At 42.4% G+C, this 15,904-nt stretch overlaps 1 protein-coding gene across 9 annotated transcripts in view; it reads right to left on the reverse strand.

Moving 5' to 3' along the window:
* Positions 1–15,904, reverse strand: part of MLLT3 (MLLT3 super elongation complex subunit) — a 144,410-nt gene that overhangs the window by 100,772 nt on the left and 27,734 nt on the right. For all 9 annotated transcript variants that reach the window (XM_083719068.1, XM_083719065.1, XM_083719067.1 and 6 more), the window contains one exon: positions 15,587–15,767. In XM_083719068.1, coding sequence (XP_083575194.1) covers positions 15,587–15,767 — 181 coding nt within the window. The remainder of the gene's footprint in view (positions 1–15,586; positions 15,768–15,904) is intronic.

Consider the following 15,904-nt stretch of genomic DNA (forward strand, 5'->3'; position numbering starts at 1 on the left):
GCTGCCAAGTAGAACTGTCATTGAACTTAATCTCCATCACATCCCAAGGAAGTCTCTGTCTCTGGCAAATACCTGTCTCATCTCAGAAGCAGGATCACCTGCAAAAGCTCATATTCAAGTTCTTAATGCACAGGCACCTATGGGGAGGCAGGAGGTCCTGCAGGTACCCTTGTCCTAAGCTAGGAAGGGCTTTAAGAGGTCAAAAACTAGCACACTGAATTGGCCCCCATTAATGGATTAGATACAGGGGCCAGCAAACTTTTTCAGCAAGGGGCTGGTCCACTGTCCCTCAGACCTTGTGGGGGGCCAGACTATTTACTATTTATACCCCACACATCTTACTGGGTTGCCCCAGCCACTCTGGGCAGCTTCCAACATATATAAAAACATAATAAAACGTTTAAAAACTTCCCTATACAGGATTGCCTTCAGACAGATAACTCCATACCCCCCAACATTTCTCCATTGAAAATAGAGACACCCTAAGGAAAAGTGGGACATTCTGGGATCAAATCAGAAACTTCTCTAAATCAGGAATGTTCCTAGAAAATAGGGACACTTGGAAGGTCTGCATATCACATTGTTTCCAACCAGACTATATTTTGGGGGGAAAAAATAATGAACAAATTCCTATGCCCCACAAATAACCCAGAGATGCATTTTAAATAAAAGGACACATTCTACTCATGTAAAAACACACTGACTCTTGGACCGTCTGCAGGCCAGATTTAGAAGGCGATTGGGCCGGATCCGGCCCCCGGGCCTTAGTTTGCCTCCCCATGGATTAGATGTCTCAGCAAACAGCGTAGGACCAGCATAATACAGCCATAATTCCCTACCTCACTAATTTAGCAGATATGTTCTTAACGAAGTGCAGTTTCCAAAAGGCAAACTCGTGGAAAGTGCATGGCATTAACTTTAAACCAGAGACTGGATCACAAAGGCCAGTCAGGATTCAGTTAGGGTTGAAGCTCATGCAGCAAACCTAATCTGGTAAAAAGCATTCTGGACCATAGATGCAGCCAGTGTAAAAAATACTGGAGATGCTACATTTTACAATGCCTTGTTCAAAATCACCTTAATGAAGTTCCTCAGTATACCCAGAGAAAAATAGCAATAGGTTGTGCTAGCTGGAGCCAGAGGAGACATCATCATCATCATCATCATCATCATCATCATCAACATCATAATTTATTTATGCCCAGCCACTCTGGGCAGCTTCCAACAAAATATAAAAATACAGTAATGCATCAAACATTAAAAGCTTCCCTGAACAGGGCTGCCTTCAGATGTCTTCTAAAAGTCAGATAGTTGTTTGTTTCCTTGACATCTGATGGAAGGGCGTTCCACAGGGTGGGCACCACCACCGAGAAGGCCCTCTGCCTGGTTCCCTGTAACTTGGTTTCTCACAGTGAGGGAACCATCAGAAGGCCCTCGGAGCTGGACCTCAGTGTCCGGGCAGAACGATGGGTGTGGAGATGCTCCTTCACCTGGTGCAGCCTTTGTGGACTGGGATGGTGGTAGAGAGATGAGATGTTGGCACCCCAACCTCTGCATGTGCCTGGCGGGGCAATCGCTGTCCCCACACAGCGATGCGAACAGGTGGGGAAAACCTGTGAGACCCAGCAGCACTCAGTATGGGATCCCGGGGGAAGAGCTCTGGTGCGGACCTGAGCGAATAATCATTTGGGGTGCACACCTCACCACAGTCCTCACTGCTGCAACACTGCCTCCTCATCTACAAGGAGGCCCTCTGCTGAAGTGGCATAGCTAGTCTTAAAAGGATGGTATCACCATATAGTATATTCTGTGACCTGGTACACAGGCTAAGACCCTACCTGCCCGCGGACTGCCTCGCCAGAGTGGTGCATGCTCTAGTTATCTCCCACTTGGACTACTGCCATGCACTCTACGTGGGGCTACCTTTGAAGGTGACCCGGAAACTGCAATTAATCCAGAATGCGGCAGCTAGACTGGTGACTGGGACTGGCCACTGGGACCACATAACACCGGTTCTGAGAGATCTGCATTGGCTCCCAGTACGTTTCCAAGCACAATTCAAAGTGTTGGTGCTGACCTTGAAAGCCCTAAACGGCCTCGGTCCTGTATACCTGAAGGAGCGTCTCCACCCCCATCGTTCAGCCTGGACACTGAGATCCAGCGCCGAGGGCCTTCTGGCGGTTCCCTCATTGCGAGAAGTGAGGTTACAGGGAACCAGACAGAGGGCCTTCTCGGTGGTGGCGCCCACTGATGTGAAGGAAATAAGCAGCTATCCTATCTTTAAAAGACATCTGAAGGCAGCCCTGTTCAGGGAAGTTTTTAATATTTAATGCTGTACTGTTTTTAACACTTGATTGGGAGCCACCCAGAGTGGCTGGGGAAACTCAGCCAGATGGGCAAGGTATAAACAATATATTATTATTATTATTATTATTATTATTATTATTATTAGTTTCCCATTCTTCTTCAGTCTTAATCCCTTGCTGCTTTTTAAAAAGAACCTTGAAAATGTTCATTGCCCCAAAATATGGAACTGTACTAACCATTTGATCAAGCCTAGCAGCTTCCTTGTATCATGGGCTATAACTGACTTGGTGCAAAGGGCCTTCTTCTCCTCTTCCTCCCCACCCCATGACCCTTCAGAGTGGTTCAAACGACGGGGTTGGGAGAACTTTCATTTTTCAAGGATTGTAAAACTACCACAGGCTGGAAGTCATGAATGGAAGTCATTCCTTGCCAAAGTGCTTCACCGTCAACACTATTCCAAAATGGGGAGTCGTGGAAGTGTGTGTGCCGAGAAAAGTGTAACGAAACAGAGAACAAAACTTAGGAATTCCGAACATCTTAGCCTCAGTTTTATATTAAAACTTATCAAGCTTCATTTATTCTGTGATTCTGTTAGTTGGTTTTACGGCATCTAAAACGCTAGAGCTCAAAACACATTTCAACAGATGATCAGAACACAGATAATCCACACATTTTTTATATTTGTATCACCAATAGTTTCTGCAAATTTGCAGCTCCCATCATTTGGGGGGGGGGGGAGAGAAACCAAAACAGAACATTTTGCCCAGAACTAGCAACTATAAAACTATTAACTGTGCAAAATTCTCTGCTCTCCAGCAACAATGATAGCACCGATTAACTATGTTTTAATGCAAAACCAAACGCAAGGAAGTGATTTAACACACGGTTCTGTTTTTTAGAAACCAGACCATAGTTATTTTATTATCCATTCCCTTTTGCTGAATTGAAAGCAAACATTATTCCATGGATTGTCAGCTTGACAATATAATTTGTGCGCTGTGCTAACTTTTACTGCCCTGAACGTCTTGCAGAGTTACTTTGTCAGGCAAAGAGTAACATTTAACTTTTAGTAGGAAATGTAACCATCAGGTATATCACGTTTATAGTGCTGTACAGCATACAAATCAAACTGAATAAAAGCACAGCCTATTTTTCTGTATCCGTTGTCTAAATATATCATCGAAAGAATACATGAAATATTGCAATTACTACCAAAAACGTTAAGGGATTGTTTGACACAGTCAATTGATATACTGTACGGTCACAATATACCACAGAGTTGGCTTACTGGGAATCTTTGTGATTCCATAACGCAAATCTTTATGCTGAAAATTATTTTGTGGTACAGCATGTTTATATGTTAATCACTTAGTGTTAGACAACCAAATCAAATATGTTTATTAAAATGGTGAAATGAATTGTTGTAAAATGTAGCTGTGGTTTTTGAAAAGAGTGGTTTTCTTTTTTACTGGGTCTATCTGTGAGGGTCCCACACCGTGAGGTGCCCTCTTATAGAATAATGTAATTTTTAAAGGGGTTTTATGCTGCTATGACAAGTAGGGATGGAGAATAAATTTGTTCATTCCACATTTTAAGGTGAACTGACCTGATTTCTCAATCTTGTAATTGTGTGTGGAGTCGAACACAGTTTAACTCACTTCTACAAATTTTGTGATGCATTTTCAGTCCAAAAATGCGCATTTTTGAAGAACGTATATAAAATGTGTACAATTAAAATGCAAAGTTTCGGTGTTTTTAAATTAACAAACAAACAAAACCCATTGAGGAATGGACATATGAGGGAGCACATGCAAAATTTACATGAAAAATAAATAGGTTGACTTGTCTATCCATCCCTAATGGAAACTATGACATATTACACTGACATTGAATTATGTCTTAAGCAATTGTATTTAATTTGACATTCTGTTTAAACATAATTTTCTTCAGTCAGGACCCATTAATCTCAAAGGTCTTTCTGAGGATAGTCAGACAATCTTGTGTGTGTGTGTGTGTGTGTGTGTGTGTGTGTGTGTGTGTTTTTAATCTGCAAGTGGCATGCAAATTAGTGTATTCACCAAGAAATTGAGCCAGGGCTACATGTCCCAAATTAGGAAGAAGAGTTCACAAAGATGCCTGATGAGTAATTTAGAAAGACAGAACACTTGAACAATGAAAGGCACTGCACACTTGTAGGACAACTCTCTTGAGCAGACAAAGATTATATAATCCTTAGCCAAACCAGAACTAATTCCAGTCAGCAGCTGTGGTTTTTAAGGATATGTCTGGATGGGCGGAAATACAAATGATTGGTTTCAAATAGGTAATTATATCACATTTGCACTAATTTTAAAAAACAGTACCCAGCATTTATTTAACACGTGGATGTGCATGCGCCTGTTTGTGTGCATGCGCCTGCACACATACCAAACCACTGTCAGCTGTAAGAATCAGCAATATCAGTGTGCAAGTTATTGGGAGTAATCTCTGGTTGCTACATCATCAAGTTATGGCAACTGGTGTACAGGAATCTCACACGACGTTCCTTCTCCCCCACTGAACCCCTCTGCCTGCCAACGTCACTCAGTGACAGACACAGAACTTGAACCTTCATTTCCTAGGTCTAATTCCAGCTCTCTGATTAAAAGGAGGCAGAGCCAATAACTTCCATCACAATATCCAGTAATCCCTTTGTGTAGATATTTTCAAAAGGGATACATGACAAATCTGAAGAATCGTGAATAGTGCAGGCTGTTTATGTTAGCCAGGTTTAATATGTTTCCCTCAATGATAGTAAGAGGAAGATATTTAGCTCTCCCAGAATCAGAGCGTCTCTGCAAATGTAGTAAACAGGAACCTGATACTTTGGAGCATATTTTCTTTTCTTGTGATTTTGGCATTTATGGAAGAAGACAATTATTAGAGGCCTTACAACACAATAGGCTCAACTCTATGCTACCAACGGTTCAAGACCTGCACTCGGACAGGAATGATCAAATTACTTTAATAGTGGCTGAATTTTTGAGTGCTGTCCATGTAGAAAGACTGGGCCATTATAAAGAGATTTAGTGGTTCTTAATTGATTGGTGATGTGGTAATGTTGTATTATATTATTTATGCAAATTGATTTTCTCTGGAGTTAAAGATCTGATTGGGACAAACCTTGTTATGTTGAGCTCGTATTTTGCACAATTTGTATATGGTGTCTGTTTGATAATGTGTGGCTTGCTATGCCTAATAAAGGATATTTGAATATCCAGTAACGCCCAACGTGAATCGGTGACAGCATTAGCGTGGTGAATTAAGACATACCATCAAGGAGAGGGTTGGTTCTAAAGCATTCACAATCCTGGGTTCCAAGGTTTGAGAAAGAAGAAGATGCACACTTAGTCAATGTTATTCCTCATAGCAATTTGGTAAACTGCTTTTAAATGGACCCAAATCAATACAGTGGTACCTTGGTTCTCGAACTTAATCTGTTTTGGGAGACCGTTTGACTCCCGAAACAGTTTGAAAACCAAGGCGCAGCTTCTGATAGGCTGCAGGAGCTTCCTGAACTCAATCGGAAGCCTCGGAAATGGCGTCAGATGTTCGGCTTCCAAAAAACTTTCGGAAACCAGAATTCTCACTTCCGGGTTTGCAGCATTTTGGAGCCAAACAGTTTGAGTACCAAGGTACCACTGTAGTTTTTGGGATCTGTCCCCCCTACAATTTCAATAGACAAAAGCTTAACTCTTCAGTGCCACATTATTTTTTATGCACCACTATTAACTGTCCACACACTTAGGACAAGAATTTGAAGTTCGCCAGACCATTTGCAACCAAGTGAAGATGCCCAGGAGCCAAGATGGCGCCTGATTTCTTCCCCATCTGGAGGTGCCTGTCTGAGGATTCTTGGATCTTGACTGTTTCCACACACCAGCAACACATCCTGTAAAATTCTATCCATTGTATTTCATCTGCACAATCAGCATGAATTTCAGGAACCAAAAAGTCATATTGAAAAATAAGACTTTCAAGGCGTCTGGCCCCCAAAGGGCAAGTAGACATTGCATTTTGGTGACTGTAACCCTGGCTTACGGAGCCAACTTGGTGCCAAGCTTATATATCTGGTTTTCTAACACTGCTTAAAGGTAAAGGTAAAGGGACCCCTAACCATTAGGTCCAGTCGTGACCGACTCTGGGGTTGCGGCGCTCATCTTGCTTTATTGGCCGAGGGATCCGGCATACAGGTCATGTGGCCAGCATGACTAAGCCGCTTCTGGTGAACCAGAGCAGCGCACGGAAACACCATTTACCTTCCCGCCAGAGTGGTACCTATTTATCTACTTGCACTTTGATGTGCTTTCGAACCGCTAGGTTGGCAGGAGCAGGGACCGAGCAACGGGAGCTCACCCCATCGCGGGGATTCGAACCGCCGAACTTCTGATCGGCAAGTCCTAGGCTCTGTGGTTTAACCCACAGCGCCACCCATGTCCCTCTAACACTGCTTATGGCTCTCTATTCTGGAATGATTTTCAAAAAGATGACAAGTGAAGCAGTTTGGGGAAGATGACTTCATCCCACTTGGGAGACAACCTGCAGCAGTTGTGCAAAGCTTTTTCTTTCTTTTTTTAAGGTTTTCTACCTGCTTCCTCTGAGTCAATTTGATTAAGACTTTGAGCAGGAGGAGAGGAAGCCACATTGCACTAATCATCATCATCATTTCTATTTATACCCCGCCCTCCCCAGCCAAGGCCAGGCTCAGGGTGGCTAACAAGCAATAATAAAAACAAACTGAATGAATACAACTTAAAAACAAAATTAAAATACAACATTAAAATATTGAAACCTCATCGCAGGAGGAGAAAGGAAAAGAAAAAAGAAAAGAGGGGGAGGGAATCAAAGAGCCTCCAAGCCAAAGGCACAGCAGAACAACTCTGTCTTACAGGCCCTGCGGGAAGAAATCAGATCCCGCAGAGCCCTGGTCTCATGAGACAGAGCGTTCCACCAGGCCGGAGCCAGTGTTGAAAAGGCCCTGGCTCTGGTTGAGGCTAATCTAACTTCCTTAGGGCCCAGGACCTCTAGGGTGTTGCTATTTATGGACTAGCAGGACTTGTAGCTCTGGCTCTGGCTAGCACAACTATTTTACTGAATCCTGCCCCTTTTAACACAACTGGGTTGACACGCACACAACTGCCCACTGAACTCTCCCCTCCCAAGATAAATTCAAGACCACAGAAATCCAATCCAAGTAAAAATGCAGAGGCCACACAAAAGCAGTCACAAACATCAAGACATCCCTATTTATATTCAAAAAAGTAATCACGCTAATTTTTTCAGAGTTCCTCAGGCCAAAGTCACGTGTCTGGTTATGAGAGAGAACCATTCTAATGCTAAGTTGGAGTGAAATGCCTCCACATAAAAAAAAGCCCATTCAAAACATTATTCTGCATTTCTTCTGACTTAACAGTGGCCTTGCGGCAAGAGTATTGTTAGCCCAGAAATGGAAACAAGAAGAAATTCCGTCGAAAGAAGAATGGCAGACAAAATTAATGGACTATACAGAATTGGACAAAATGACAGGAAGGATTCGAAACCTGCGGGACCAGAGATTTACAGAAGGTTGGAAGAAGTATATGAATTATTTGAAGAGCAACTGTAATCAACAAATTACGCTAGTAGGACTACAAGAAGTTTTGTAAGGAGAAATATACGAAGTGTCACAAAGTAGAAAAAGATAGAGATATTGGTTATGAGTTTGAAATGTAATAGGAAAGATAAGAAATGCACACAGAGATTAGATTGGAAAATTTTAGACAGGATTGATGGAAGTCAATTTGAATAAGATGTAAAAGTATGTTTAATTACTGTTGAAAATGATATGTTAAAAAAACTAATAAAAAATTATTTTAAAACAAAACAAAACAGTGGCCTTGTTCAAATGTTTTATCAAGCTGAAACAATGAGTCAGAGCACAGAGGTAATAGGACTGGATCTCAGAGAAGAAATTGCATCTTCTTTGGTCCTCTCCCTGATCATCCGGAGCCTACTAGCTACATTTTTGGAAATAACTGAAGGTATTTTTCTTCCAACAAGCTTTCTCAGGTGTATGAGTAAGGCTCTGCCATAGGTGCGTATTTCATATTGCTTTTAAAACAATATTCTGTTACGTTTTGTGCTGCTTTTATTATATTTTGTATATCGCCTTGGGATACACGTAGAAGAGGATAAATAATAACACACACCAAGTGATGGTTTCACCTAGTTTGTCATCTGAACCTGGGTTCATGGTTTAGCTCTCCCATATAATCCATGAGAAACCATATACCGTCTTTTTCGCCCTACAGGACGCACCGTCCCATAAGGCACACCTAGTTTTTTGGGGGGGAAATAAAGGGGAAAAAATTATTCCCCCCCCCAAGGTGTGGGGCTGGGGCGGGGGAGGCCCGAGCTTCCCCCGACCCCAGCCCCCAAACAGGCAGCTCTCTGCAAGCCGTGGGAGCCCAGCGCTGGCTCCCGCAGCTCGCTGAGAGGTCCGCGAAGCCTGGACGCGCTGAGCTCAGCGCGCGCAGGCTTCTGCATGCAGGCAACTCTCCACAAGCAGCGGGAGCGCTCCCACTGCTTGCGGAGAGGTCCGCGAAGCCTGGAGAGCGAGAGGGGTCGGTGCGCACTTCAGCGAAAGCCTGCATTCGCCCCATAGGACGCACACACATTTCCCCTTCATTTTTGGAGGGGGAAAAGTGTGTCCTATAGGGCGAAAAATACGGTAATCCATAGGGGAAATCTTGGTTACAGCTCATAGTTACTCTGGAGAAACTAAATAGCCACAATCTCCTTTCCTAGAGTCTGAGTGTTCAGACTAAGCAATGCTTTGGGCTTAGCGTGATGTGCACACCAGGCTAAAAACAGACAAACATAACAAAAAATGGTTAAATAAAGTTAACTTTGATTCAGCGTAACTCCTGAATTAACAAATCAAAATATGGCCTTTGCATTGTAGAAAAGGGATTGCCAAATTGCTTCTCCCTTCCTGGCAATCTATTCACCTGTTTGCTTAGAAGGTAAAATCACAGTGTAGGTTTTAGATAAGGATTACTACAAACTATGGTATGGTTTAATGTCATAAATGAGCCAGTAAAGTTTGCATTTCAACAAAGATTGTCAGAAGGCTGTTCCACCCATCATGCCAAGCATGCAAAAAGTTGCAGCCAAACCTGACTCCCTAGTGAGTTCAGCTGTACAGTGCATGAATTTGCATTTCTTGGAGTCAGACTTTACATATTCAGAGCAGAAGTGGGGAAACTGTGGTCTTCTAGATACTGTTCAATTGCAACTGCCACCATCCTCAACTATCCTGGCCACACCCGATGAGAGCTGGAGTCCAGGAACATCTGGAGGACCAGATATTTTCTTTTTCAGTTTGTTTATTTAAAAAAACTTGCTTACCGCTTAACTGAAACAAAAGCCTCTATGGGGTTTCCCTACTCCTAGGTTGAGGGTTTATGTGGAACAACCCTCACACGAGTGTTTTCTCATTCAAAAAAGTGATGTGCTAGATTTTGGTATCTCAAATGCAAGACTATGAGCCTGCCGCCATTAACAAAGGGGGCGAGGAGTAACTGTATTCTTTAGGTTGCATTCAACGTAGCACTATGGATAAGGTCCCATCAGTGCCTGAATTTGTCCTTGTGCAACAGAATGTCCTGTCCTCTTCTCCCACCCTCCCCTAAATCTGTTTGGTGGGTTCCCCAACCCTCTGGAGCTGATTTGGGGATGGCCCAAGGCACCAACAGGGCAAAGTCCCTGTGCACTGTGATAATCCTTGTGCTCACACAATTATTTAGCTGAATCCTGCCCTTTGGTCTTATATCTGCAGTTTCGTGTTAAATAAGCCTAATAACAGCGAGGAACAATGCCAGCTGTGTTCACAACACACCACCCCAGACCTGCAGAAGCAGTAACCCATCATGCCAAATCAAATACCAAAACAGAAACTGCAGGCACCAGTGGTGAAACTTGGTGCAACGCCAACATCATGGTGACAGGGACATAGCCCTTGGGTTTAGCAACACCCAGACAGCACGGTTCTTAATTGCGAAGGGAGTCGCCACAAGTAGAAATGTCATATAGCACAACTGCATCTTACCCAAGGGTTTGGTTCCAAGGGTTCGTGAATGCATGCAAACAAGTACACTTAACATCACCCTTTCAGAGCTGCCCTCATGCAAGCAGTGTTCAAAATTAGCCAGGTGCCAGGTGTGTTTTGCTACTGCTGTGGGTCCAATTGTGACTCCATGGAGATGTATAGGTGCCAGGAAGGGGACCACAGTTTTAATATCTCTGCCTTGGTCCACAGTTAATTCCATTTCCATTGTGTGTGCATTTCTCCTTCTTGCATCCTGGGACAAGTGAATTGTTGTAAGAGCAAGCTACAGTCAGGCAATGTAGTTAAGATCACAGAACTGCAGTGGTGTAAGGGATACCAAGGATAATTTAGTCCAAATCCCTGGCAATAGACATTCCGTTGTGGCAACTGCAACCCAGATTCAAGGTGCTGCTTGGTGCCTATCTTACATACCTGAGTTTCTAACACCGCACGTGAGCTTCCCTAGCAGTGTGAGCTGGCACATCGAGCGATGCGCAGTAAGCACCAAGTGGCTGCTATTTTCTGCATTTTGGGTGCTAGCCAACACTCTGCAAGTGGCCTCCCACTTGCACAACAGGACTTCCCCTTCCTCTCCTCTTGCACACCCAAAATATGACCAGAGAATCCCCTACCTCTCTAGGGCAGATTCTGAGGAAGCAGAGGGGATTGGAGAGGAGAGGTGGGAGAATTTACCCCTCTTTGCCATATACTGTATGTCCTGCCGACCACTTCAATCTGCGGAACTGATACCATTACAAACACCACATTATACCTGTTCCACATCTGTAAGAAATCGAGCCTTTAGTGTGGTGGCAGCTAAACTTTAGATCTCCCTACCTATTTATAGTGAAGGCAAGCACCTTCACCGAACTCTTTTCGGCACCTGCTAAAAACATTTTTGTTTAGACAAGTCTACCGAGATACTGTATCTAGAATGCCGATGCATTTTTAGTTTGTTTGCTTTGATTTCTTGGATGTTTTGCTATTACTAATAAATTGTTTGATTCTGTTTGTAAACTGCTTCGAGGTTTGTTTGTTTTTTACAAAGCAATCAAGTAGTATATAATTTTTATTATTATTTATAATATATAAAAAGAATAAAATAATAAAAGGAAGTTCCACTGCACAAATGGAACAGCGTTTTGGTTCCCAGGTAGGTACTGGCTAGACCAAAACCTGTTAGCTTCAGCAAGGTGGTAGCCTTATGTGCCTTGAGATCATACCATAAAACTGCATGTTTTAAACAAACCAAGACGTTTTTATTCTTAAGATTTGGCACCTGTAAACAGAAATATTCCCAGTGCTTGATCTATTTGTTTTATGGACAGAGGAGGGGGAGAACCAACTCTGCAAGGTGAAGAAACAAGCTACACAGCAAAAGCAATTCCTTGGGTAGAGAGATTCCCCTCTATTCTTTTTAACACCATTTACATTAATGAAGTACACTTTGTCCCGTGGAACAGCTCACAAAGTCTACAGCAAACCTAGACTTCATTAAATACTAATGGATGTTTTAAAAGACAATCATACAAAACCAGGCAGTATAAATTTTCTAAAAGCCACTGTGCACTTTATGTTCAAGATGAAGAGTTGCTACATGCTTCCTGTTAAACAGGCAAAAAGATACACTAATGGCAACCTTAAGCATGTCTGCCAAATAGGTATTAAACAACCTCATCTTTCAGCAACGTCATTTTATGAATAAGACGGGCTTTAAGGGTTATTCCTACTTTTCTATGGACATCATAAGTGGTTCTCTTCCTGTTGCGAAGACAAACCAAAGCCACCACTTTGCCAATTCATATTATCACCCTCACAAAACACACACAAAGTAACAGGGAATGCGGATCCTCTTCCATTTGCCAGTATGTACCATTATGAGCAGCAGCAAACAAACTCTTCCGTTCATGCAAGACGAAGCATCTCAATTTTCTTCAACAGAATCAAGATTGCAAACCAATTATAACAGCAGTGCATCCGTAAGAGGCAGACAACAAGTGTAAACAAAAGATTCATTCAATCACAATCTGTAATAAGTTGCACATTTATAAGATTCCCCACAAGACTTTCAATGTCTTTTGATGCTAAGGGAACATAACACTTGTGATATTACTATCTACTGCACAATAGGAAAGTAAAATATATGCCTTTCCTGAAGGCAGAGCAAAAGCAGTCGTGTGGTTCTGATGCATCCCAGAATGCTTTGAAGTATGAGCTAGGAAGTGCTTGAGAAATACTATCTAGTACTAACATAACCCTTAAACATGTAAGTAGAAGTAATCTCTTACAGAAACACCTCTTTTTCTCTTTACATAAAGGAAATGCATGCAATTCTTTCACAGTATTGTATAAGAGAGTTCTCGTTGTCCAAAAAACAAATGCCAAACTGGACCCAGAATAACTATAAGCCCCACAGATGATAAATTGATACCAATGATTTTTCAGCTGAACAGACACACCAAGTACAGGATTACTGATACAGCAGCACAACACCAGGAAGGTATAACTCTTGGGGAAGAGTTGGAGAATTCAGAAGCGCCAAGCCTCAATATGGCAATATTTCATACCCTCTCAAAAACAAAACAAATCCTACCACCAATTTGTTTTGAGTCAAGCAGTAAATAGCAAATTCAGTATTGCAAAGGGCAAAATGCACAAGTTACAGTCCAATGATCAGTAATATTTTCATAGAGAAATGTAGTCTCATATTTTACTGTAAATATACAAAGTGCAACAGAGGAGTGTTTCTAGTAGTCAAGGATACAATGTGAGCTGCTTTCACAAATCAGTTTCATACAATCACAAAAATAAAGGTAAACCTCTTTCACTCATAAAGGACATTTTAGGCACTGGTTTTAACAGGAACTAAATGCTGAGTTGCTAAAACAAATTGGAAGGATCACTTGAGAGCACCCATCCTCTGCCCTTTGACTCATAAGAGGTCAGACATGGCCAGAAATCTTTCTGGCATCTCATTAGTTTTGTTAGGCCACAAAAGCTGAAGTCAACTGCACAGGTGAGTGGCATATTTAGTACAGCTTTAACTCTCTGTTACATATCCCCAGTGAATAGAAAACAGTTCTCTTATGTTCTGAGTCATGCGTAATTACAATATGACTGAGTCCTCTTCCAGGCTATGTGAGCTGGCATTTTTCCTAGCAATTGTCACATGGAAAAAATCACACGCAAATAATAATAATAATAACCACCAAATCAGCATTACACAAGCCTCTTCGAACAATGCCTGCAGGGAAGGAAACAAAAAAAAGGAGACTCAGCAGCAGCAGCAAGTAGACATCCAAGAACTTTCTGCCGCCAGCAGCAGGCTTGCATCTCTTCGCAAACATGACACACTCCACACCTAGCAACAATCCCTACGTCTGCGCTGGAGATGCAAGTTCCCTCAGGCTGGACAAAAAATAATAATTAAGCCTAGGAAACCCAAGCAGATAGGTGGCGGCGGTTTGTGACAGAACACAAAAATTAGCTCTAAGATTAAGGCTGCAATCTTACAAGTATTTATCTAGAAGCAAGTCCCACTTATTTTAAAAGGGTGAAATTTCCCAGGATTATTCCAAAAAGGAAAAAAGTCAAGCAACTTGCTGCCATCGGTTTAGTGCCTCGCTTCTTTTACGGCGCAGAAAGGAAAACAAACTCCATCTTATTGCATCCCGACATCCCCTTGAAATACATTTTTAAGCACACATTGGTAGGGGTGGAGCGATAAAGAGAACACAAGGGGAGTGACTCTTCCACATGGATATTTTGAAACAGCAATAACAAAGGAAAATCATGGTAGAGAAAAGCTATTGGACTACGGGGGAAAACCACCAAGACCAACAGAATAGCAGAAATGAACCTGGAACCGTACAAGAAAAGAGGAGAAGCAAGCAAAATAGTATTCGACAACTTTGCAAGTTTTCAAAGAGAAATTAAGCTGGCGGGGAGTGGGGAGGAGACACCTTATACTATTTGGTGTCTGGGAAACATAAAAAGGTACCGTTCAAAGTTGCTTTATACAAAGGCTTAACATGTTCTCTCCTTTCTCCTTTTTTAGTACTTCTGTGTTGTCAGTGTTCTCAAGACAGCTCTAAGCAGAATAGATTCATTAGGACGCTATTTTAAGAGTTTGCAGGAGTTCTAGATGCCAATAAAGATTACAGATCAGACAGGAGATAACTACTAACCACCTAGTTTTCTTAGATAAACAAACCTGTTCACAAACAAAGTCCCTTATTGTGTTTGTACTGTTACCTCCACTAATCCAACTAAAACAGCCAAGACAACAGCTCGGAGGTCAAAGAAAACAGAACTGGAAACAAAGGCTTTCTAAACCTCTGAAAATAAAAGTAAATATCAGTCTCATCCCATTTGAATGTTAGCACCACTTAAGCATTTAGAATATTTCATTTAAGTATATTCTAATGACCACACAAAGCCAAGACCACAACCCGAAAGGCAAAGATAGAAATAAGAGCTAAGCACATATTCATCTCAGAACTTGTAACATCCCACACTTTTAGGTCTTTCTTCCCTCAATTTTCATAGGTATATTTACTTTTCAATAACAAAATCTAAAATGTACAAAAGGTGGCGAAGGAAGGAAGAGACAGCAATAAACAAACAGCCTTAATCAAAATTATGCCTTCCAATGAGAGGTAGAAACCATAAACACTGTTAATGAGAACAACAAGGGGGTGGGGGGAGACTACAGCCTTCCAAACTGAACACAACCTTTGCCCAATGAAACTGCAGTCACAGGCAGCAGAGATTAAAGATCATTGCAGCAACAACCAAGCAAGGGACAGGAATAAATCGCATTGATAAAGACCAGGTGCCAGTCCCTTCACAGGAAAGCTCAAGTCTGGCATTGTTTCCCTGCCTGAAAATGCAGGAAGCCTATCAGCTGTAAACTTCAAAATCCAAGAGATTATAAAGAGAGTCTCTCTCTCCCTTGTTGCACCTGAGGGTCCTTTTCCATCAGGAAATCCTTCTCTGCAAAAGCTCCAGCCCTGGCTGTGCTCCTTTGACCACCCCAGAACACGCAAGGAAAGTCAAGAGTTCGAAAGGTGATTGTTTCCTTTGCCTCCCCCCCTATGCAAACACATTAAAAGGGGATTTATCACGACACCTTTGTGCCCGAAGCCCTACCTCTTTTTGGCCTCGGGAAGCTGTCATGCAAGTGAAAGACGACTTTCTCCACAAAGTGCTGAATGTTGCTATGCTCCGGTCCTCTGACGAACACCATCCAATCATGGGTAAAACCCTCCACGGTGGGTTTCTTCCTCACCTGGGCTCGGTGCCCCAGCTCCAGTTTCACCTGAACAGCACACTAGAGAGAAAGAGGGGGGGAGAGAGAGACACATACATAACAATGAGCAGGAGAGGGAAAACAAGGATCCACCACACACACCCCACACACCCCAACTCTTGCAGATTTCAAGCTTTCCCAGGGGAAAACGAAAGAGG

The sequence above is a fragment of the Podarcis gaigeae genome (assembly GCF_964106915.1).
Source record: "Podarcis gaigeae genome assembly, chromosome: 17".
NCBI lineage: Eukaryota > Metazoa > Chordata > Lepidosauria > Squamata > Lacertidae > Podarcis > Podarcis gaigeae.